The sequence below is a fragment of the Ostrea edulis genome, chromosome 1 (genome assembly GCF_947568905.1).
Source record: "Ostrea edulis chromosome 1, xbOstEdul1.1, whole genome shotgun sequence".
In the NCBI taxonomy this organism is placed as follows: Eukaryota; Metazoa; Mollusca; class Bivalvia; order Ostreida; family Ostreidae; genus Ostrea; species Ostrea edulis.
The window spans coordinates 104089081-104113249 of NC_079164.1; the positions used below are offsets into that span (position 1 = coordinate 104089081).

Sequence of the window (24169 nt, forward strand, 5' to 3'; positions counted from 1 at the left end):
AACTACCAAAATAAGTTCTATAAATATGTATTACTCTTATAAATATGCAAAGGAAATATATATGTTGTACATGTTCACATATAAATATATTTATGGTTTGATACTAATTTGATGATGAAGGAACGAAACTATATCGTCCGGCGTGTCATTGTCTGTTATAAATGATTACATCGGTCTCATCCACAGCCGTTGACATCAACGTCATACATATACAAACATAAACCGAAATGTCCAGCAGTGTCCGAGTGTGACTTAACACAAAAAACTGTCACGTTATAGTTTACTGGAATTTTGTTGGTTGTTCATTGTAATGTAATCCTGCTCACGTGATAGCTGACACATGACACAACACGAACACAAGCAGACCATACAGCAATCCTCACAGATACTGCCCTGAAACACACGTATACCAACACTATATTTTTCTTATCAAGTATCTCTAAATATTTCAAGTCTTATCTATTTTAAGGTAGCTCATTATACTAGAATTTTATCTAATGGTTTGTTAAAACATCTCTGATGAAGTATGATTTCAACATCGAAAGAGTGATACAAGCTCTCGGGTATTTTATATGATTTTTTTGTGATTTATCCCCGAATGATAAAAAATATGTATTGTTTGCAAATAAGATACTCTACAGTCCAAATTTCGTTGTGATTTGATGCATAATATGAATATCTAAGAAAATATGCCTGAACGACTCAGATAGACGTTCTAATTTTTTAAATAAAAAATATTTATGAAAATTGAAAACATTATTTGCTAGTATTTTTTGTTTTTTTAAATCTACGGATAAAATCTTCCAAAAAAAACAAAAAAACATGCCAGTTAGAAAAAAGATATATCAGAAAAATATATTTTAAAACGAAATTGAAATGAAATGGTCAAAATTTAGAAACATTACGATTTTTCAAATTTGAACCAAGACCGATCGGAATTTAAAAAAAAAATAGTCATAAAAAATTGTAATCAGAAAACTACATTCCCTTAATGTAAAATGGTTTACGAATTAAATGAATTTATAAAGGAAACTAATTTCTTGATGAAAAGAGCATACAATTAGCAACAATATGATAATTTTAGTAATTCCAATCAATTTTGATCGGGATCGGTACTTTTTTTCTTTTGATATATATCTGAAATGGTCATTTTGTAACAATTTCTTTTTAAAATATATTTCTTCGATATATCTCTTGTAACTGACACGTTTTGGTTTTTTTTTTAACATTTTATCCGTAGATTTAAAAAATATCAACAAATAACGTATTCAATTTTCAGGCAAGCTTAAAATGTAGTACAGTAGTGAGGCTTTAAAAGAGGAACACTCGAACTTTAATATTTCTGATAGTGAAGCAGGGCCCCATACTGAGCAGTCTGCACTTTAAATCTTCACCATCGTCATTAATATTTCTGACAACAGACGTCGCGAAATCAACGGAAGAAAAAAATTATGGAAAATTCCAACAAAGTGAAATTATTTGTGTAGTACACTTACAGTAATGTTATTTTCTGCTCTTATCTTGGTTCGTAAAGGCACGAGAGCGGTGCAGTCCGGCATGGCGAGGGGCAGGAGGCAGGACTCGCCCAGCTTTTGCGACAGGTAAAATAGGTAAAAATGTGGACAGAGCGTAACAGCAATACCTACAAAGGATTTATCCAAAAGAATACTGCAAACGGTACAATATACGCCCGTTGGACTGTGAAATTGAACCTAACAGACATTCTGAATAGAAAAGCCTAAAAGTTGGTCATGGTGCACCAATCCATCTGACATGTGAACTGATAATGTATTTCTCTGAGAGTGAGGTTGTGACAAAATATCGGTGCAATATCTATCTATGATGATAAAAAGTCCAGGAAACCATTTGATCTACTTTTAGCCCCAAAGTAGGTCATGGTGCACCAATTAAGTTGAAATGTGAACTGATTATGTATTTCTCTGAAAGGGAGGTTGTGACTAAATTTCAGAGCAATACCTGTGACCATAACACAAACAAATATCGAAAACTGTTTGACCTACTTCTACCCCTAAAGTACTGTAGGTCACAGTGTACCAATCCAGCTGAAATGTTAACTACACTTGTCTTCCTCCGAGAAGAAGCCTTTGACTAAATATCAGGGCAATATCTGTATCCGTAATGCAAAAAATCCCGGAAAACTGTTTGAACTACTTATAGTTCTGAAGTAGGTCAAGAATGGACCAATCCAGCTGAAATGCAAACTGACTCTTCCAATTCTTAATGGAGATATTGTGACCAAATTTCAAAGTTGTACATGCATCCGTTACGGAAAAAAGTCCGGAAAACATGACCTGGGACGGACAGCCAGCCAGACAGACGCACGGACAGCGCCTTACAATAACACCCCATGGTGTCCCCTGTCTAATGAGGAGAGTATAAAAATAGAACTTAACCAGGGCTTATTTTTTTTTAAAGCAATATGAACTGTAATGTGCGGCAATTTTTTGATGCATATTTTTGAAACTTATTAATATCTTATATCTCCACATGCGATGAGCGTGAACTTGCCAAATGCAACCCCATGGTGTCCCATTGTTTATCCCACTGAATATCGCTAATAACCGATCGTCAAAGTAGCACGTGCAAAATGCTATGAACATAGTATCAAAGATGAAATCGGGTGTAAATGTCCGGGTTATTTATATTGCATGCCTACAAAATTATTTTACATGATATTGTTAAAGAAATATAGGCAACTTAGTTTGTAGTGCACAATTCTCTCCGCAATAATGCTGAATGTTTCATTCATGAAAAATTCATAAGGTTAGGAAAACATAAACGTATATGACCTGCCAATCTGAGTAGGCCATGTTCGTTTAAGGTAGCTCCACTCCCATGTGATGTCATAGATTTTTGTAAAAATTTTGATTAAACTTAGTGCATGTCAAAAATTTATCTTTAGGAGGAATTTTATTCACTGGGTATAATAAAAAATATGAAACTATTTGAGTCCAAGAAGTTTATTACCGTCTTCCTTGGAAGACGGTATACAGAGTTGAAGTGTTTTACAGTCTTCGGGCTTTGCACTTCCTCTATTTTTTCATTGGTAGAAAGTGCATGAAGTGAAAATTTTCAATTATTTCATTGGTTGAAATGCTCTTCAAGACAAGGGAGATAATTTTCTGGTGTACTAATTTTCGTACGACTTAACAGTTTTTCAAGATTTTCAATCTTAAAAAAATCGACAAAACGAACAAAAGAAAAATGCAATTCATGAAATTGACATTACTTTTTTAAAGCAACTAATACAAAGCATTTCTATGATTACTTCATTTACAGCAATGTTTTCGTTTTTGCATACAAACAGAAAAACTCGCCGTCTTTTGTTTTGATTGCTTGTGTTTTGGGATAATTTTAATTCACAATCAGTGATTCCAATGCAACCATTTTTGTTTGTATTATCAGTGGCATTTGAGAACTTTGCTAATCTTAAGAAGGAATAGGATAGTAACATTTCATTACATATTATGTTGCTTAAAATTACCCCTGTCTGTTTCAGGTAAACTTAAAGTTTTTGTTTTTTTCAACACATCTGTTCTAAAACTATCCTATTCCTTCAGAATATTTTTTTTCCTTACAATTGCTCAAATTTGAATAACAATTATTAATCTTTTCCATCACTCTCTATGTATTTTATGATATAATTTTTGGCAAAACTATTACAATATTCTCAGGTCTTTATCCTGGTTAATTTCTAAAGCAGTTGTACTGTACAATATGCAAGAATAATTTTTATGCAAATTTTAGCAATTTAAATCTTTTTAGTTTGTTTTGTTTCATAACTTTGTTAAAAAATAAATATTTTGATATACACACTGAAAATCTCAGTTTCATTTGATATAGAGGCTTTAATCAGTGCTAATACAGGGAACAGTGATTTTGATTTCCAGTACCCTTCATAAATACAAACTTTTACAATGGGAGTCAGGACACAGCTTTATAGGCATGATGTCCGTGAGATTATTTATTTTTATCTCAATTCAATAATGAAGACAAGGGACATAATTCAACTTCGCTCTATAGAGTTGCTGCTAAAGACGGCAAGCTTTTTTAAAAAGCTTTACTTGTATTTTCTATAATAGTCAATTCCGGAAATTATCTATATTTGCCAAGGGCAATAACCCCTATGCTGGTATTTTCTCTAAACTATCCGGTATATATCTTTTATACAATGATTTCCCTGATATGAGTGATAATGATATTTATATATATTTATAAACTAGGAGTTTTTGAACACCTGAGAGTTGGATTAATGTCAATTTTTTGGGGAAGTATATTTTTGATTTCTACATTGAAGGAGAATTAGGAAATTCAAAAGAAAAACTAGGGTCGCAATGCTTCTTATTGAGCTATAGTGTTCTAAACATGACCTTTTTGCACTTAAAATTTATTCAATTAAACTTCATTTGCCTGTTGGTGTCAACATAGCACAAGAAACACAAATCAATCATTACATAAAATAGATGTATTGCATAATCATGTCTTCTAACACTACAGATAAAAAGAAAGTTTATTAATATGGAAATAAATGACCTTTTTGCACTTGATATATGAAAAGAATTCATGATTTCAAATTCGAGAGTTTAAAAGGACGTGTTAGGAGTAATTTCTAAGATTTCACATCATTTTCAAGGTCTTATCTGAACATTTAGAATTGAACTTTAAAAAGTGGGGGTTAAGAGACCAAATTTTAAATTATTGGCGAAAATACTGAATTTTTACATTAATTTAACCTTTTTAAGAATCAGTGTTCTGTTTGGAAAAATATATCAACTAAATGAATGAATTACAACATTGAACTAGTTCCAAGTTTCAACTAGTTGCATCGTAGATTATAAAACTGAAATACACGCATAGGAGTATAAAAATAGAAGTTATATTGGATGGAACAGAAACTGTAATATCACGCAGATTTAGAACTTTTTGATTAATCAATTCTTCCGCCACAAAATGTAGTTCCTTCAAGACCCTTTTAAAATTTTAATTGACACAAAAAATTTTCAACTGGATAGGGTGCAGTAATAGATGTGTAATATGTTTGCACCAATGGGATCAGAGTTGAATCAGTAAATACTTAGTTGTAGCATCTTGTGCAGTAGCTTCCTTAAACCAGTTATGTGTATTTTTTATTACACTGTTCAATGCAAATGTGAGATTTTTTAATGCTGACATATCATAGTACATGCACATCTGTTTATGTATGTATGACATCTTTAAAAAGTTAACAACATATATATTATTGATTAGATTAAACTATGTCAAGTAGAAATTAATATGGTTTTTGTACTTTAAACCATTGATATTGATAAGTCACATGAGGATGGAGTTACCTAACATTTGATTTATCGCATTGGGCAACTCGTGTTGATCTCCACTGTAAGACGATATTATATAGTTGAAGTATTTCACAGTCTTCGGACAATACACTTCCTCTCCTTTGTGATTGATAGAAAATGTATGATGTGAAAATTCTAATTTATTTCATTGGTTGAAATTCTGTTCAACGCCAGAGAGATAATTTTGTGATGATTTAATTTACGTACGACTTAACAATTTTACAATCCCGTAGGGATCCGGGTTAGAATGGGTCTTCAGTACCCCCTGCATGTCGTAAGAAGCAACTGAATGGGGCGGTCCTTCGGATGAGACCGCAAAAACCGAGGTCCCGTGTCATAGCAGGTGTGGCACGATAAAGATCCCTCCCTGCTCAATGGTCATAAGCGCCGAGCATAGGCCTAAATTTTGCAGCCCTTCCAGGGCCGTAAATTAACCTTCAATTTGGAGGAGGCAGGAAATTAGGCGGGGGTCTGGGGGCCGCATTTTGTGCACACTGAACACGTTTCGTGCAAAATCCTTGATTCTAGGGCCTTCTAAGATGTTACTTGACTAACTCATTCTAAAAGAAAGATTTGGAATGCTTTTTAAGGGAGGTATCATGTTCTTTGTTATTGGAAACAACATAAATTCTAATGAACTTTAAATTTTAATTTTTTTTGGCTCAAAAGTTGGAGGAGGCAGCTGCCTCCTCCGCCTCCATGTAATTTACGGCCCTGCCTTCACCGGCAGTGGTGACGTCTCCATATGAGTGAAATATTCTCGAGAGGGACGTTAAACAATATTCAATCAATCAACAATTTTACAGGATTTTCAATTTTAAAAAAAAAAGAGAGACAACGAAGAGAAGAAAGAAGAAAAATTGCAATATGATAAAACTGACATTTTAATCTTATTTATAATGACTATCAAACACGTTTCTATAATTCAACAAATAACAGAAATGGTCTTTTTTGCACGAAAATCTTAAAATTCTTTTTCATAAAAGAGCTAGGTACGTTAGGATCCGCCTGTGCACAAACGTCAAAATCAGACGCCTGATTAGATATAAAAATTAAAAAAAAAAAGAAATTGGCCACAGCCAACGGCCAGAACGAAACATGCACAATTACTTCTTTTGAATATAATCTATCTCTAGTTTACTGCTTTTTGTGGCCGATGCATGTGGCCACATGGGATTTTCTCCTAAAAGGTAGAAAAAGTGAAGAAAATCGTCCATTTTCCGGATTCCGGATAGGTTGAATAGTACTCAACATTACAAGAGACCTAGATCCGCCGATATGTTTGTATATATAAATACTAGGGATCATCAACTGCATATATATCAATGATTTGTATTGATAATTGTTCTTCATTTTTAAAGTATTTTACAGGGCCTAGTTATGATAACAAACATACCTAGCTCTTTGGGCAATTTTCAGCTATTTCGTAGTTCTTGTTTCTTGCTTTGTGAAAAATTAAACAAGCTGAACATCTGCTTTTCACCGTTTTCTTGAGGTTGAGAAGAAACAATGCTTTCTATTTTTAGTACAAATATCATGTCTACTTCAAGGTCATAATAGAAAAATTATTGTACGGTTGTTTTTATCAATCTTTACCCGGAGTTATCGTTCCTTATAATGTGAGAGCAAGGAACGATAACTCTGGGTTGCGATTGTAGTTTCTAGTAAGCGTTTTTTAAAACTTGATTTATAAAAGATTTATGATTTCAGAAAAGTTTGATTATGTGGTCATTTAATAAAAATATAAATACTAAAGCATATCATGCATCTATATCAGTTTACTGTATAAGGTTGTTTCTAAAGACGGCAAGCTTTGTTAAAATGCTATACTTGTTTTAACAGTTGATTCTCTTAGAATTGAATCAACAAGACAGGCTTCTTCAATTAAACAGTTTCGTGAAAGTGTTAGCTCTGATATCAGTAATCCCAAACCCCCTGTATACTTTTCATATGGTTCTCGTCTGTTGAATATAATTCATACCAAACTGAGGCACACCTGTATTTTGAATTATGATCTTTATAGACGCAATATTGTTGATTCTCTATTATGTTCCTGTGGCTTGCGTGAAGACACATATCACTTTTTCTTTATTTGTATGAAATATTCAATTGCTAGATACAAATTAATAGATATATTGCGTAGGTTAAACGATTTAGTTATTATTGATACACATTTTCTACTTTGGGGTGATAATGTCTTATCAACTGAATTGAATAATTGTATTTTCTCTAATGTTCAGACGTATATTCAAGAAACCAAAAGATTTAGCTGATGATCATATCATATTCCATTGTTTATCTCTATAACACTTACCATTTATGTATTCTGTGTATATTATTTTTAATGACAATTGTGCTACATGTATTAGATTAGAACTCGTAAGTTGTACGGACTTGCTTCTGGTCATTTTGCGCAGAACTTCTTCAAGCGTTTGACCTGGGGTCACTCGCATTAAACCACTCGTACGTCATGGAAATACGTTTAACAAGAAAGTAATTGTTTTATCTCTAAAATAAACAATATTACAGGGACTGAAACTTTATTATGTCATTTGTCATTTTCTTGATTCATTAATTCAATTTACACATACATTTGTACAAAAGATTGCCGGCGAATACAGTTCATATTGCTTAAAGTTCATGACCTTTATTTATTACAAGACTTTGAAGCCACTCAATCCTAAAAAAAAAAAAAAAAAATACCCATATTACCAAAAATTATCTCGCGATTTTACTTACATGACGTCATGTCAGAAAAACATCCAAAAATATCTGTGCTCCACGTGCGTTGTTTGGGACGGGTTGGTACCGTTTGGGGAGCTTGAGGGGCCTGGACAACAACGGTGGTGTTGGATGAATGCTGTTTTATAAAAGTAAAATAAACTGTATTTGAATTTTAACTCCATTTTCGATGTCAGCGAGCATTTTAACAAGAGGCCCATGGGCCACATCGCTCACCTGAGTCACCTTGGTCCATATCAGAAGATTTTCCATATCTATTTGCATGTAAAACCGTAGTCCCTATTATGGCCCCAAACCTACCCCTGGAGGCCATGGTTTTTGCAAACTTGAATCTACACTATGTCAGAAAGCTTTCATGTAAATGTGAACTTCTTTGGCCCAATGGTTCTTGAGAAGAAGATTTTTAAAGATTTTCCCTATATATTTGTATGTAAAACTTTGATCCCCTATTGTGGCCCCATCCTACTCCAGGGGGGGGGGGGGGCATGATTTTAACAAACCCGAATCTGCACTATATCAGAAAACTTTCATATAAATCTCAGCTTTTCTGGCTTAGTGGTTCTGGAAAGAAGATTTTTAAAGATTTTTCCTATATATTTGTATGTAAAACTTTGACCCCCTATTGTGGCCCCATCCGACCCCCGGGAGCCATGATCTTAACAATTTATAATCTGCACTATACCAGGAAGCTTTCATATAAACCTCAGCTTTTCTGGCTCAGTGGTTCTTGGGAAGAAGATTTTTAAAGATTTTTCCTATATATTTGTATGTAAAACTTTGATCCCCTATTGTGGCCCTATCCGACCCCCGGGGGGCATGATTTTAACAATTTAGAATTTGCATTATATAAGGAAGCTTTCATATAAATCTCAGCTTTTCTGGCTCAGTGGTTCTTGAGAAGAAGATTTTTTAATGACCCTACCCTATTTTTACTTTTTCTTGATTATCTCCCCTTGGAAGGTGGCCTGGCCCTTTATTTTAACAATTTAGAATTCCCTTTACCTAAGGATGTTTTGTGCTAACTTTGGTTGAAATTGTCCCAGTGGTTGTTGAGAAGAAGTTGAAAATGTGAAAAGTTTACAGACGGATAGACGGACGGACGGACGCCGGAATACGGGTGATCAGAAAAGCTCACTTGAGCTTTCAGCTCAGGTGAGCTAAAAAAAGGAAATTTTGATATATTCATGAAAACCAATCAAGCGACTTAATGTAACGATGTATTTCAAAACACATACTAGTTTATATACGTACACACATGTGTGCGTGTGCGTGTGCATGTGTACTTACGAAAGCAGCTGGCTGAGAGAATCCGGGTTGAGTTGTGATGGGTGCGCTATATGCTGGTGGTGCCCCGGGCTGCTCCTGGTGGTGAATTCCATTCTTGATATCTATGGTCATCAAATAGTAAAACAATTTGACATGCAATATATTACTGGGTCAATGACCCAGGGTTATCAAAGTTGAGTCGAAGTTTTCCATGTTCTGTGATAGTGAGACAGACTATACATAGACTTAATTTTCATCGTCAACTAGACCTTTCAGGTGATTGCAGGTATATACTATATTGTACATACATCTACCTATGGCATATTCTGGTACACATTTAAACATGTAGCTTCATTATAAAGGTGGTTTCAAAATGGTCAGATAGCATGTTTGGCGTATTGCATTTTTGGGGTGTGGGTGTGGGTGAAAATGTACATGTATAAAAGACAAGTAGAATAGATCATGTTGTCCTTTTCTGATAGCAAATTAAGATTTGCTTTTTCGGGTATTTTATTTTATGCTGTAGATTATACGAAACTAAGTTTTGCTTTTTCATGTTATAAGATGTTTGTTCTTATATTAAAGAGTATTTGCGAATATGAATTTAAAAATCTCAAAATGAAACACACCATTACCCTGTAATAAGAGTTACAAGCCTTTCTCCATCATATATATCCATAAGATGACGTATCTGGAGTATCCAAACATTTGGAGGGCCTGTGTATTTACCCGTGTTTATAAATCTATATTCTGCATGAACTGAATGTGAATGATATAAATTCCATACTATTTGCTTTCTATCAGCAGACAAACGGTAAATTAAATTTACAATGTGTTATACAGACCTCAAAGATGAAATATGTTCACTCAGTGAAATTCGATTTTTATGTTAAGATTTGAAATAGCTAAGTCAAGCTATTTCAATTAGCTTTATAAAGCTATGTAACTAAATCAAGAGATTGTATTGGAACTGCCTACATATCATGCGTATCCGATAGATGAACATATGCATGCGAGAAAAGAATGTTCAGTTGATAAAGAAGATAGAGAATTGTGGCGCACATTGAGATTTTGTGCATGTTAATGAATGTATATCAGCTGTAAGGTTTATCCACCCTCGTGTGACATCATACCCACCCCCCCCCCCCCAATCTTATAATTAAAACTTTGTGCATAAGAGAATTACATGTTTTGGAAGAATATTTCATTCATTGGGTAAACTTATGGTGCCGAAAAAAGTTGATATTTTCTATCAATAATCAATTATCTAGATTTTTTTTAAATTGTCAAGGGCAATAATTCTTATGCTGGTTATTCCTCTATTGCATATCTATTGATAAATAATTTCCTCGATATCCATGATAATCGTGACGATTAATTCATACATACATATTTATAAAGTGGCAGTTTTTTTTAAACCGTTGAAATTAAAAGAAAACTCATTTTAAACAGATTTTATGTATTTTTATAATTCTGTGTAATGAAATTGTGCGATTTCTAACGTTGGCTTCGGTTTACATATATCTGACATCTTTAGAAAGGTGGCAACAAACATTTTCTTTGGCTATTGATTGAATGAAATTATATCAAGTGGAAATTGATGCTTTTTTCTAGTTTAAACCATCGTTTTTGATAAGTCACATGAGGATGGAGTTACCTTAATTGACTGATTAAGGGTGAATAGCACATCGTTATGTTGATGGCCGACTTCCTTTCGAGTTATATTAAGGAAAAATGAATATCCCCAGCGTATATTTACCAACTAGATGATTAGCCTCATTGTTTAACGTGTAACCGCTGATATATACATGTAGATTCTCAGGAGTCTTATTGAATCTCAACGAGAAGTGCATTTTTCAGTAAGTATTAAAGTAATCTTTAAAGTTTCAACACACACACACAAAAAAATAATGATGAAACATCATAGATTCAAATGTGTAAATGGTTACATTGTAATTAACCCCAACTTGTAGGTTACATAATTTAGATACAAAAAAATCCAACACAGTTCAGTTTCAGGTGGTTTAGGATAATGTAGGGACATGTAGAACGGAGATCGTGCAAAGCATGAAAAAAACTTTTAAAGTTTCTTTCTTTTAATTTCTTTCCTAGATGTTTTAATGATAGATCAAATGCTGCTATAGCTAGTTATGATTAATTAGGATATGCAAAATCCAAATTGAAAACCAGTACATACCCGACATGCTTATTCGTTGAAGTCACTGGATCAGCTAAGAGACGCTGCTGAATGTGGGTTTTCAAGTCTTACGTGAGAACAAATCAGGTCACAGGTAAATGAATATTTGTCAAGCATGACGACGTACCGTTAAATACCGAGTTCTTCCTACATGTATACATCAAAGAAAGCAATATCCATTTTTGTTTTTAGATAAAGCTATATTTCTGCAGCTCCCACACAATTAAGCTCATATTTCATCGATCATACACATCTCATCAAAGTACTGAAAGTACCATACACCGACAGATACCAGTCTAACTAGTACACGATGTATCTCACATTTTCTCGTTGCTTTTGGTATAATGCAAATCTTTAAACAAGTGTGTCTTCTTAGAGATTTTCAGCCACTACATGTGGCACCAAGTTGTTAAATTATTATCCATTTCAAACAATATACTCTGAAGTGTGTTGAATATAAACACAATTTAATGAATCAAATATTATGAATGACGACTGCATTCGATGTTAACAAACATTTTAAACGAATCATCGAGTTTTCTAAACCGATCATCAAAATATTATAACATTTGTGTACTCTACTAAGCTTTCTCTTTCATGGAAATAGCTGAAGTTTCTTTCTTGTTTTACACAGCAAATCCGAGGTTTTTAAAACAACACCTTCTACATTGTGTGTGAACCTTGTGTCCTTACGCTCAGACAAAACAAACAACAGCAGTTTGAAAACTTTCTGAACAGGTCTTGAACATGTTAGTTAATAGATAAAATAGAAATAAAATATTTCAAATTTTATATTCATAAGATATTCATCAATCAATCAATTATACAGGTAATCAATCAGATAATGAATATGGTATAAGGCCCGATAACGACCATTAAAACTGCTTTTCTGTTACGAAAAAAAATCCTTCAGTTCACAACCTGACACGAAAAACATATGAAAAGCATTTTATAATGGGCATAAATGATGTAAAATTAAAGACATTAAAGAGGTTGAGGGTGTTGCATCCCAAGGAAAAAATTGCCAATGCATGCCGGGTTTGAAGGGCGAGGTGTATTTTTTCATCGCAAATCGTAATTGATTTCATCTCAAAGATGTCAATATATGAATTCTTCAATTTCATTATCTCAGCATCTTTCACATGTTCGCGCCTAGATAAAGAAAAATTTCTTATTGGCCGTCAAATTAAGAATGAACAATCATATTACGACATGTGTAATATGCTCATTTGGGGTTAAAATATTGACCTCAACATCTCCTAAAAGTTGTCTTTTAAGTTCGGCCAGTCAGAGCAAATAACTATTATTCATTCATTTAACAGTATGCCCTATTTAAAAAACAAACAAAGAAAAGAATGTCAGACAGAATGGAAAGAAAATCAACAAAGTTAACGCTCAAGTTACTAGTAATTCATATGCAAATGTAGTCAGCAAAAAATTATGGCGTAATTCACAGCACTATTGAAAAAAAACCAACTGATGCAGTTTCTTGCTCAGGGTTAGATACATCATCGAACGATTTCCTGGTTCAGCTGGACGTGGTCGTGCTCACGTGATAGCTGGCACATGACGCATAATGGGCACCAACAAACCATGCAACAATCCTCGCAAATACTGCCCTGAAATATATGATTATGTATCAAACATTAAATTTTATTCTCTCTCTCTCTCTCTCTCTCTCTCTCTCTCTCTCTCTCTCTCTTAGACCGAAGTGTTATGAAAATGTTTTACGAGACTACTTATAGTTTTATCATGTAGAAATATTTTTCAGACTTGACAAGTAAATAAAGAGTCGACCTCAGTTCTGAAAGAATCGAGCTAGAGGTTTTTGATATCTTATTATGTATGAAGCATAAATGTATGTGACAACTATTAGTCCTTTCCACAAGTACAAGGTCACAATATAACCAATCAAAAGAAGGTATAAATTCTATGCTTGTTGCAGACAAAATATAACATCTCAAAGCGTCCAATAAATATCAGAAGAATTCATATTTAAAGATAAAAATGTGTTCGAAACTAAAATGATAATAGAGATTGAATCCTTACAACAATATTGTTCTCTGCGCGGATCTTGGTTCTGAGAGGGATCAGAGCACCGTATCCTGCTATAGCAATTGGCAGACAACAAGACTCTCCAAGCTTAGTGGACAGATAACACATATAGAACGATCCACACCATGTCACAGCGCAACCTGACGGGAAATGGATATGAATAAGATATTATTACATGGGTAGCAATTATAGTTTGAAAATATAAAAATCTATCATGAGTATCCATGTGAAATAAGGAGACCAAGCATGAGGTTTCGACAAAGATGAACTCATAATGGATTGAGTGTTCACTTCTCTGACCGCAAAATACAATAAATGAATAAAGAACCAGACAGAGCTGGACTATTAACAGTGCTGATGATGAAATAAACCGGAACCGACGGTGTGACGTCATAAATTAAATTTCAATGGCCGCTCTCTTAGCAGCGGGTAATTTAAAATATATGATGAATTAACTTAAATCGTTAAGCAATGATTTTTGTTAGGGTTGCCTTTCACTTTAACGTGTGTTGCTTTAACGAGCCATCAAATATAAATATGGTGTAGAGAACTTCGGGAACTAAAATTTGGTATGTGATTATCTACATATAACGAGTTAATACAGATTAACCTACTTTCGTAACGCCTGATTTATTCTAACAAAAAAATGTAGAAATGTCTAATGAGGAGAGTATAAAAATAGAACTTAACCAGGGCTTATTTTTTTTAAAGCAATATGAACTGTAATGTGCGGCAATTTTTTGATGCATATTTTTGGAACTTATTAATATCTTATATCTCCACATGCGATGAGCGTGAACTTGCCAAATGCAACCCCATGGTGTCCCATTGTTCATCCCACTGAATATCGCTAATAACCGATCGTCAAAGTAGCACGTACAAAATGCTATGAACATAGTATCAAAGATGAAATCGGGTGTAAATGTCCGGGTTATTTATATTGCATGCCTACAAAATTATTTTACATGATATTGTTAAAGAAATATAGGCAACTTAGTTTGTAGTGCACAATTCTCTCCGCAATAATGCTGAATGTTTCATTCATGAAAAATTCATAAGGTTAGGAAAACATAAACGTATATGACCTGCCAATCTGAGTAGGCCATGTTCGTTTAAGGTAGCTCCACTCCCATGTGATGTCATAGATTTTTGTAAAAATTTTGATTAAACTTAGTGCATGTCAAAAATTTATCTTTAGGAGGAATTTTATTCACTGGGTATAATAAAAAATATGAAACTATTTGAGTCCAAGAAGTTTATTACCGTCTTCCTTGGAAGACGGTATACAAAGTTGAAGTGTTTTACAGTCTTCGGGCTTTGCACTTCCTCTATTTTTTCATTGGTAGAAAGTGCATGAAGTGAAACTTTTCAGTTATTTCATTGGTTGAAATGCTCTTCAAGACAAGGGAGATAATTTTCTGGTGTTCTAATTTTCGTACGACTTAACAGTTTTTCAAGATTTTCAATCTTAAAAAAATCGACAAAACGAACAAAAGAAAAATGCAATTCATGAAATTGACATTACTTTTTTAAAGCAACTAATACAAAGCATTTCTATGATTACTTCATTTACAGCAATGTTTTCATTTTTGCATACAAACAGAAAAACTCGCCGTCTTTTGTTTTGATTGCTTGTGTTTTGGGATAATTTTAATTCACAATCAGTGATTCCAATGCAACCATTTTTGTTTGTATTATCAGTGGCATTTGAGAACTTTGCTAATCTTAAGAAGGAATAGGATAGTAACATTTCATTACATATTATGTTGCTTAAAATTACCCCTGTCTGTTTCAGGTAAACTTAAAGTTTTTGTTTTTTTCAACACATCTGTTCTAAAACTATCCTATTCCTTCAGAATATTTTTTTTCCTTACAATTGCTCAAATTTGAATAACAATTATTAATCTTTTCCATCACTCTCTATGTATTTTATGATATAATTTTTGGCAAAACTATTACAATATTCTCAGGTCTTTATCCTGGTTAATTTCTAAAGCAGTTGTACTGTACAATATGCAAGAATAATTTTTATGCAAATTTTAGCAATTTAAATCTTTTTAGTTTGTTTTGTTTCATAACTTTGTTAAAAAATAAATATTTTGATATACACACTGAAAATCTCAGTTTCATTTGATATAGAGGCTTTAATCAGTGCTAATACAGGGAACAGTGATTTTGATTTCCAGTACCCTTCATAAATACAAACTTCTACAATGGGAGTCAGGACACAGCTTTATAGGCATGATGTCCGTGAGATTATTTATTTTATCTCAATTCAATAATGAAGACAAGGGACATAATTCAACTTCGCTCTATAGAGTTGCTGCTAAAGACGGCAAGCTTTTTTAAAAAGCTTTACTTGTATTTTCTATAATAGTCAATTCCGGAAATTATCTATATTTGCCAAGGGCAATAACCCCTATGCTGGTAATTTCTCTAAACTATCCGGTATATATCTTTTATACAATGATTTCCCTGATATGAGTGATAATGATATTTATATATATTTATAAACTAGGAGTTTTTGAACACCTGAGAGTTGGATTAATGTCAATTTTTTGGGGAAGTATATTTTTGATTTCTACATTGAAGGAGAATTAGGAAATTCAAAAGAAAAACTGGGGTCGCAATGCTTCTTATTGAGCTATAGTGTTCTAAACATGACCTTTTTGCACTTAAAATTTATTCAATTAAACTTCATTTGCCTGTTGGTGTCAACATAGCACAAGAAACACAAATCAATCATTACATAAAATAGATGTATTGCATAATCATGTCTTCTAACACTACAGATAAAAAGAAAGTTTATTAATATGGAAATAAATGACCTTTTTGCACTTGATATATGAAAAGAATTCATGATTTCAAATTCGAGAGTTTAAAAGGACATGTTAGGAGTAATTTCTAAGATTTCACATCATTTTCAAGGTTTTATCTGAACATTTAGAATTGAACTTTAAAAAGTTAAGAGACCAAATTTTAAATTATTGGCGAAAATACTGAATTTTTACATTAATTTAACCTTTTTAAGAATCAGTGTTCTGTTTGGAAAAATATATCAACTAAATGAATAAATTACAACATTGAACTAGTTCCAAGTTTCAACTAGTTGCATCGTAGATTATAAAACTGAAATACACGCATAGGAGTATAAAAATAGAAGTTATATTGGATGAAACAGAAACTGTAATATCACGAAGATTTAGAACTTTTTGATTAATCAATTCTTCCGCCACAAAATGTAGTTCCTTCAAGACCCTTTTAAAATTTTAATTGACACAAAAAATTTTCAACTGGATAGGGTGCAGTAATAGATGTGTAATATGTTTGCACCAATGGGATCAGAGTTGAATCAGTAAATACTTAGTTGTAGCATCTTGTGCAGTAGCTTCCTTAAACCAGTTATGTGTATTTTTTATTACACTGTTCAATGCAAATGTGAGATTTTTTAATGCTGACATATCATAGTACATGCACATCTGTTTATGTATGTATGACATCTTTAAAAAGTTAACAACATATATATTATTGATTAGATTAAACTATGTCAAGTAGAAATTAATATGGTTTTTGTACTTTAAACCATTGATATTGATAAGTCACATGAGGATGGAGTTACCTAACATTTGATTTATCGCATTGGGCAACTCGTGTTGATCTCCACTGTAAGACGATATTATATAGTTGAAGTATTTCACAGTCTTCGGACAATACACTTCCTCTCCTTTGTGATTGATAGAAAATGTATGATGTGAAAATTCTAATTTATTTCATTGGTTGAAATTCTGTTCAACGCCAGAGAGATAATTTTGTGATGATTTAATTTACGTACGACTTAACAATTTTACAATCCCGTAGGGATCCGGGTTAGAATGGGTCTTCAGTACCCCCTGCATGTCGTAAGAAGCAACTGAATGGGGCGGTCCTTCGGATGAGACCGCAAAAACCGAGGTCCCGTGTCATAGCAGGTGTGGCACGATAAAGATCCCTCCCTGCTCAATGGTCATAAGCGCCGAGCATAGGCCTAAATTTTGCAGCCCTTCCAGGGCCGTAAATTAACCTTCAATTTGGAGGAGGCAGGAAATTAGGCGGGGGTCTGGGGGCCGCATTTTGTGCACACTGAACACGTTTCGTGCAAAATCCTTGATTCTAGGGCCTTCTAAGATGTTACTTGACTAACTCATTCTAAAAGAAAGATTTGGAATGCTTTTTAAGGGAGGTATCATGTTCTTTGTTATTGGAAACAACATAAATTCTAATGAACTTTAAATTTTAATTTTTTTTGGCTCAAAAGTTGGAGGAGGCAGCTGCCTCCTCCGCCTCCATGTAATTTACGGCCCTGCCTTCACCGGCAGTGGTGACGTCTCCATATGAGTGAAATATTCTCGAGAGGGACGTTAAACAATATTCAATCAATCAACAATTTTACAGGATTTTCAATTTTAAAAAAAAAAGAGAGACAACGAAGAGAAGAAAGAAGAAAAATTGCAATATGATAAAACTGACATTTTAATCTTATTTATAATGACTATCAAACACGTTTCTATAATTCAACAAATAACAGAAATGGTCTTTTTTGCACGAAAATCTTAAAATTCTTTTTCATAAAAGAGCTAGGTACGTTAGGATCCGCCTGTGCACAAACGTCAAAATCAGACGCCTGATTAGATATAAAAATTAAAAAAAAAAAGAAATTGGCCACAGCCAACGGCCAGAACGAAACATGCACAATTACTTCTTTTGAATATAATCTATCTCTAGTTTACTGCTTTTTGTGGCCGATGCATGTGGCCACATGGGATTTTCTCCTAAAAGGTAGAAAAAGTGAAGAAAATCGTCCATTTTCCGGATTCCGGATAGGTTGAATAGTACTCAACATTACAAGAGACCTAGATCCGCCGATATGTTTGTATATATAAATACTAGGGATCATCAACTGCATATATATCAATGATTTGTATTGATAATTGTTCTTCATTTTTAAAGTATTTTACAGGGCCTAGTTATGATAACAAACATACCTAGCTCTTTGGGCAATTTTCAGCTATTTCGTAGTTCTTGTTTCTTGCTTTGTGAAAAATTAAACAAGCTGAACATCTGCTTTTCACCGTTTTCTTGAGGTTGAGAAGAAACAATGCTTTCTATTTTTAGTACAAATATCATGTCTACTTCAAGGTCATAATAGAAAAATTATTGTACGGTTGTTTTTATCAATCTTTACCCGGAGTTATCGTTCCTTATAATGTGAGAGCAAGGAACGATAACTCTGGGTTGCGATTGTAGTTTCTAGTAAGCGTTTTTTAAAACTTGATTTATAAAAGATTTATGATTTCAGAAAAGTTTGATTATGTGGTCATTTAATAAAAATATAAATACTAAAGCATATCATGCATCTATATCAGTTTACTGTATAAGGTTGTTTCTAAAGACGGCAAGCTTTGTTAAAATGCTATACTTGTTTTAACAGTTGATTCTCTTAGAATTGAATCAACAAGACAGGCTTCTTCAATTAAACAGTTTCGTGAAAGTGTTAGCTCTGATATCAGTAATCCCAAACCCCCTGTATACTTTTCATATGGTTCTCGTCTGTTGAATATAATTCATACCAAACTGAGGCACACCTGTATTTTGAATTATGATCTTTATAGACGCAATATTGTTGATTCTCTATTATGTTCCTGTGGCTTGCGTGAAGACACATATCACTTTTTCTTTATTTGTATGAAATATTCAATTGCTAGATACAAATTAATAGATATATTGCGTAGGTTAAACGATTTAGTTATTATTGATACACATTTTCTACTTTGGGGTGATAATGTCTTATCAACTGAATTGAATAATTGTATTTTCTCTAATGTTCAGACGTATATTCAAGAAACCAAAAGATTTAGCTGATGATCATATCATATTCCATTGTTTATCTCTATAACACTTACCATTTATGTATTCTGTGTATATTATTTTTAATGACAATTGTGCTACATGTATTAGATTAGAACTCGTAAGTTGTACGGACTTGCTTCTGGTCATTTTGCGCAGAACTTCTTCAAGCGTTTGACCTGGGGTCACTCGCATTAAACCACTCGTACGTCATGGAAATACGTTTAACAAGAAAGTAATTGTTTTATCTCTAAAATAAACAATATTACAGGGACTGAAACTTTATTATGTCATTTGTCATTTTCTTGATTCATTAATTCAATTTACACATACATTTGTACAAAAGATTGCCGGCGAATACAGTTCATATTGCTTAAAGTTCATGACCTTTATTTATTACAAGACTTTGAAGCCACTCAATCCTAAAAAAAAAAAAAAAATACCCATATTACCAAAAATTATCTCGCGATTTTACTTACATGACGTCATGTCAGAAAAACATCCAAAAATATCTGTGCTCCACGTGCGTTGTTTGGGACGGGTTGGTACCGTTTGGGGAGCTTGAGGGGCCTGGACAACAACGGTGGTGTTGGATGAATGCTGTTTTATAAAAGTAAAATAAACTGTATTTGAATTTTAACTCCATTTTCGATGTCAGCGAGCATTTTAACAAGAGGCCCATGGGCCACATCGCTCACCTGAGTCACCTTGGTCCATATCAGAAGATTTTCCATATCTATTTGCATGTAAAACCGTAGTCCCTATTATGGCCCCAAACCTACCCCTGGAGGCCATGGTTTTTGCAAACTTGAATCTACACTATGTCAGAAAGCTTTCATGTAAATGTGAACTTCTTTGGCCCAATGGTTCTTGAGAAGAAGATTTTTAAAGATTTTCCCTATATATTTGTATGTAAAACTTTGATCCCCTATTGTGGCCCCATCCTACTCCAGGGGGGGGGGGGGGGCATGATTTTAACAAACCCGAATCTGCACTATATCAGAAAACTTTCATATAAATCTCAGCTTTTCTGGCTTAGTGGTTCTGGAAAGAAGATTTTTAAAGATTTTTCCTATATATTTGTATGTAAAACTTTGACCCCCTATTGTGGCCCCATCCGACCCCCGGGAGCCATGATCTTAACAATTTATAATCTGCACTATACCAGGAAGCTTTCATATAAACCTCAGCTTTTCTGGCTCAGTGGTTCTTGGGAAGAAGATTTTTAAAGATTTTTCCTATATATTTGTATGTAAAACTTTGATCCCCTATTGTGGCCCTATCCGAACCCCGGGGGCCATGATTTTAACAATTTAGAATTTGCATTATATAAGAAAGCTTTCATATAAATCTCAGCTTTTCTGGCTCAGTGGTTCTTGAGAAGAAGATTTTTTAATGACCCTACCCTATTTTTACTTTTTCTTGATTATCTCCCCTTGGAAGGTGGCCTGGCCCTTTATTTTAACAATTTAGAATTCCCTTTACCTAAGGATGTTTTGTGCTAACTTTGGTTGAAATTGTCCCAGTGGTTGTTGAGAAGAAGTTGAAAATGTGAAAAGTTTACAGACGGATAGACGGACGGACGGACGCCGGAATACGGGTGATCAGAAAAGCTCACTTGAGCTTTCAGCTCAGGTGAGCTAAAAAAAGGAAATTTTGATATATTCATGAAAACCAATCAAGCGACTTAATGTAACGATGTATTTCAAAACACATACTAGTTTATATACGTACACACATGTGTGCGTGTGCGTGTGCATGTGTACTTACGAAAGCAGCTGGCTGAGAGAATCCGGGTTGAGTTGTGATGGGTGCGCTATATGCTGGTGGTGCCCCGGGCTGCTCCTGGTGGTGAATTCCATTCTTGATATCTATGGTCATCAAATAGTAAAACAATTTGACATGCAATATATTACTGGGTCAATGACCCAGGGTTATCAAAGTTGAGTCGAAGTTTTCCATGTTCTGTGATAGTGAGACAGACTATACATAGACTTAATTTTCATCGTCAACTAGACCTTTCAGGTGATTGCAGGTATATACTATATTGTACATACATCTACCTATGGCATATTCTGGTACACATTTAAACATGTAGCTTCATTATAAAGGTGGTTTCAAAATGGTCAGATAGCATGTTTGGCGTATTGCATTTTTGGGGTGTGGGTGTGGGTGAAAATGTACATGTATAAAAGACAAGTAGAATATATCATGTTGTCCTTTTCTGATAGCAAATTAAGATTTGCTTTTTCGGGTATTTTATTTTATGCTGTAGATTATACGAAACTAAGTTTTGCTTTTTCATGTTATAAGATGTTTGTTCTTATATTAAAGAGTATTTGCGAATATGAATTTAAAAATCTCAAAATGAAACACACCATTACCCTGTAATAAGAGTTACAAGCCTTTCTCCATCATATATATCCATAAGATGACGTATCTGGAGTATCCAAACATTTGGAGGGCCTGTGTATTTACCCGTGTTTATAAATCTATATTCTGCATGAACTGAATGTGAATGATATAAATTCCATACTATTTGCTTTCTATCAGCAGACAAACGGTAAATTAAATTTACAATGTGTTATACAGACCTCAAAGATGAAATATGTTCACTCAGTGAAATTCGATTTTTATGTTAAGATTTGAAATAGCTAAGTCAAGCTATTTCAATTAGCTTTATAAAGCTATGTAACTAAATCAAGAGATTGTATTGGAACTGCCTACATATCATGCGTATCCGATAGATGAACATATGCATGCGAGAAAAGAATGTTCAGTTGATAAAGAAGATAGAGAATTGTGGCGCACATTGAGATTTTGTGCATGTTAATGAATGTATATCAGCTGTAAGGTTTATCCACCCTCGTGTGACATCATACCCACCCCCCCCCCCCCCAATCTTATAATTAAAACTTTGTGCATAAGAGAATTACATGTTTTGGAAGAATATTTCATTCATTGGGTAAACTTATGGTGCCGAAAAAAGTTGATATTTTCTATCAATAATCAATTATCTAGATTTTTTTTAAATTGTCAAGGGCAATAATTCTTATGCTGGTTATTCCTCTATTGCATATCTATTGATAAATAATTTCCTCGATATCCATGATAATCGTGACGATTAATTCATACATACATATTTATAAAGTGGCAGTTTTTTTTAAACCGTTGAAATTAAAAGAAAACTCATTTTAAACAGATTTTATGTATTTTTATAATTCTGTGTAATGAAATTGTGCGATTTCTAACGTTGGCTTCGGTTTACATATATCTGACATCTTTAGAAAGGTGGCAACAAACATTTTCTTTGGCTATTGATTGAATGAAATTATATCAAGTGGAAATTGATGCTTTTTTCTAGTTTAAACCATCGTTTTTGATAAGTCACATGAGGATGGAGTTACCTTAATTGACTGATTAAGGGTGAATAGCACATCGTTATGTTGATGGCCGACTTCCTTTCGAGTTATATTAAGGAAAAATGAATATCCCCAGCGTATATTTACCAACTAGATGATTAGCCTCATTGTTTAACGTGTAACCGCTGATATATACATGTAGATTCTCAGGAGTCTTATTGAATCTCAACGAGAAGTGCATTTTTCAGTAAGTATTAAAGTAATCTTTAAAGTTTCAACACACACACACAAAAAAATAATGATGAAACATCATAGATTCAAATGTGTAAATGGTTACATTGTAATTAACCCCAACTTGTAGGTTACATAATTTAGATACAAAAAAATCCAACACAGTTCAGTTTCAGGTGGTTTAGGATAATGTAGGGACATGTAGAACGGAGATCGTGCAAAGCATGAAAAAAACTTTTAAAGTTTCTTTCTTTTAATTTCTTTCCTAGATGTTTTAATGATAGATCAAATGCTGCTATAGCTAGTTATGATTAATTAGGATATGCAAAATCCAAATTGAAAACCAGTACATACCCGACATGCTTATTCGTTGAAGTCACTGGATCAGCTAAGAGACGCTGCTGAATGTGGGTTTTCAAGTCTTACGTGAGAACAAATCAGGTCACAGGTAAATGAATATTTGTCAAGCATGACGACGTACCGTTAAATACCGAGTTCTTCCTACATGTATACATCAAAGAAAGCAATATCCATTTTTGTTTTTAGATAAAGCTATATTTCTGCAGCTCCCACACAATTAAGCTCATATTTCATCGATCATACACATCTCATCAAAGTACTGAAAGTACCATACACCGACAGATACCAGTCTAACTAGTACACGATGTATCTCACATTTTCTCGTTGCTTTTGGTATAATGCAAATCTTTAAACAAGTGTGTCTTCTTAGAGATTTTCAGCCACTACATGTGGCACCAAGTTGTTAAATTATTATCCATTTCAAACAATATACTCTGAAGTGTGTTGAATATAAACACAATTTAATGAATCAAATATTATGAATGACGACTGCATTCGATGTTAACAAACATTTTAAACGAATCATCGAGTTTTCTAAACCGATCATCAAAATATTATAACATTTGTGTACTCTACTAAGCTTTCTCTTTCATGGAAATAGCTGAAGTTTCTTTCTTGTTTTACACAGCAAATCCGAGGTTTTTAAAACAACACCTTCTACATTGTGTGTGAACCTTGTGTCCTTACGCTCAGACAAAACAAACAACAGCAGTTTG

At 33.5% G+C, this 24169-nt stretch overlaps 2 protein-coding genes across 2 annotated transcripts; both read right to left on the bottom strand.

Moving 5' to 3' along the window:
- Positions 1–10: 10 nt before the first annotated feature.
- LOC130051238 (cornifelin homolog A-like) lies at positions 11–12006 on the bottom strand. The gene is made up of 5 exons (XM_056152873.1): positions 11563–12006; positions 9387–9487; positions 8097–8217; positions 1497–1642; positions 11–393 (listed from the first exon to the last, which is right to left on the bottom strand). Exons 1-5 carry the CDS (start codon positions 11567–11569, stop codon positions 274–276), a joined length of 495 nt encoding a protein of 164 aa, XP_056008848.1. The 5' UTR covers positions 11570–12006; the 3' UTR covers positions 11–273.
- Positions 12007–12335: 329 nt separating this feature from the next.
- Positions 12336–23580, bottom strand: LOC125664788 (cornifelin homolog). Its single transcript, XM_048897596.2, has 5 exons — positions 23448–23580; positions 21271–21371; positions 19980–20100; positions 13612–13757; positions 12336–13181 (listed from the first exon to the last, which is right to left on the bottom strand). Exons 1-5 carry the CDS (start codon positions 23452–23454, stop codon positions 13071–13073), a joined length of 486 nt encoding a protein of 161 aa, XP_048753553.2. The 5' UTR covers positions 23455–23580; the 3' UTR covers positions 12336–13070.
- Positions 23581–24169: the final 589 nt, after the last annotated feature.

What these genes read in the sequence shown, in the direction of transcription:
- LOC130051238 (XM_056152873.1), bottom strand. An exon ending in TCTCTCAGCCAGCTGCTTTC is followed by an intron (nt 8,218 to 9,386) that starts GTAAGTACACAT and finishes TTTATAAAACAG; the next exon opens with CATTCATCCAACACCACCGT. An exon ending in GAGCAGAAAATAACATTACT is followed by an intron (nt 394 to 1,496) that starts GTAAGTGTACTA and finishes CGTGTGTTTCAG; the next exon opens with GGCAGTATCTGTGAGGATTG.
- LOC125664788 (XM_048897596.2), bottom strand. An exon ending in TCTCTCAGCCAGCTGCTTTC is followed by an intron (nt 20,101 to 21,270) that starts GTAAGTACACAT and finishes TTTATAAAACAG; the next exon opens with CATTCATCCAACACCACCGT. An exon ending in TTTTTCTGACATGACGTCAT is followed by an intron (nt 13,758 to 19,979) that starts GTAAGTAAAATC and finishes ATTTCCCGTCAG; the next exon opens with GTTGCGCTGTGACATGGTGT.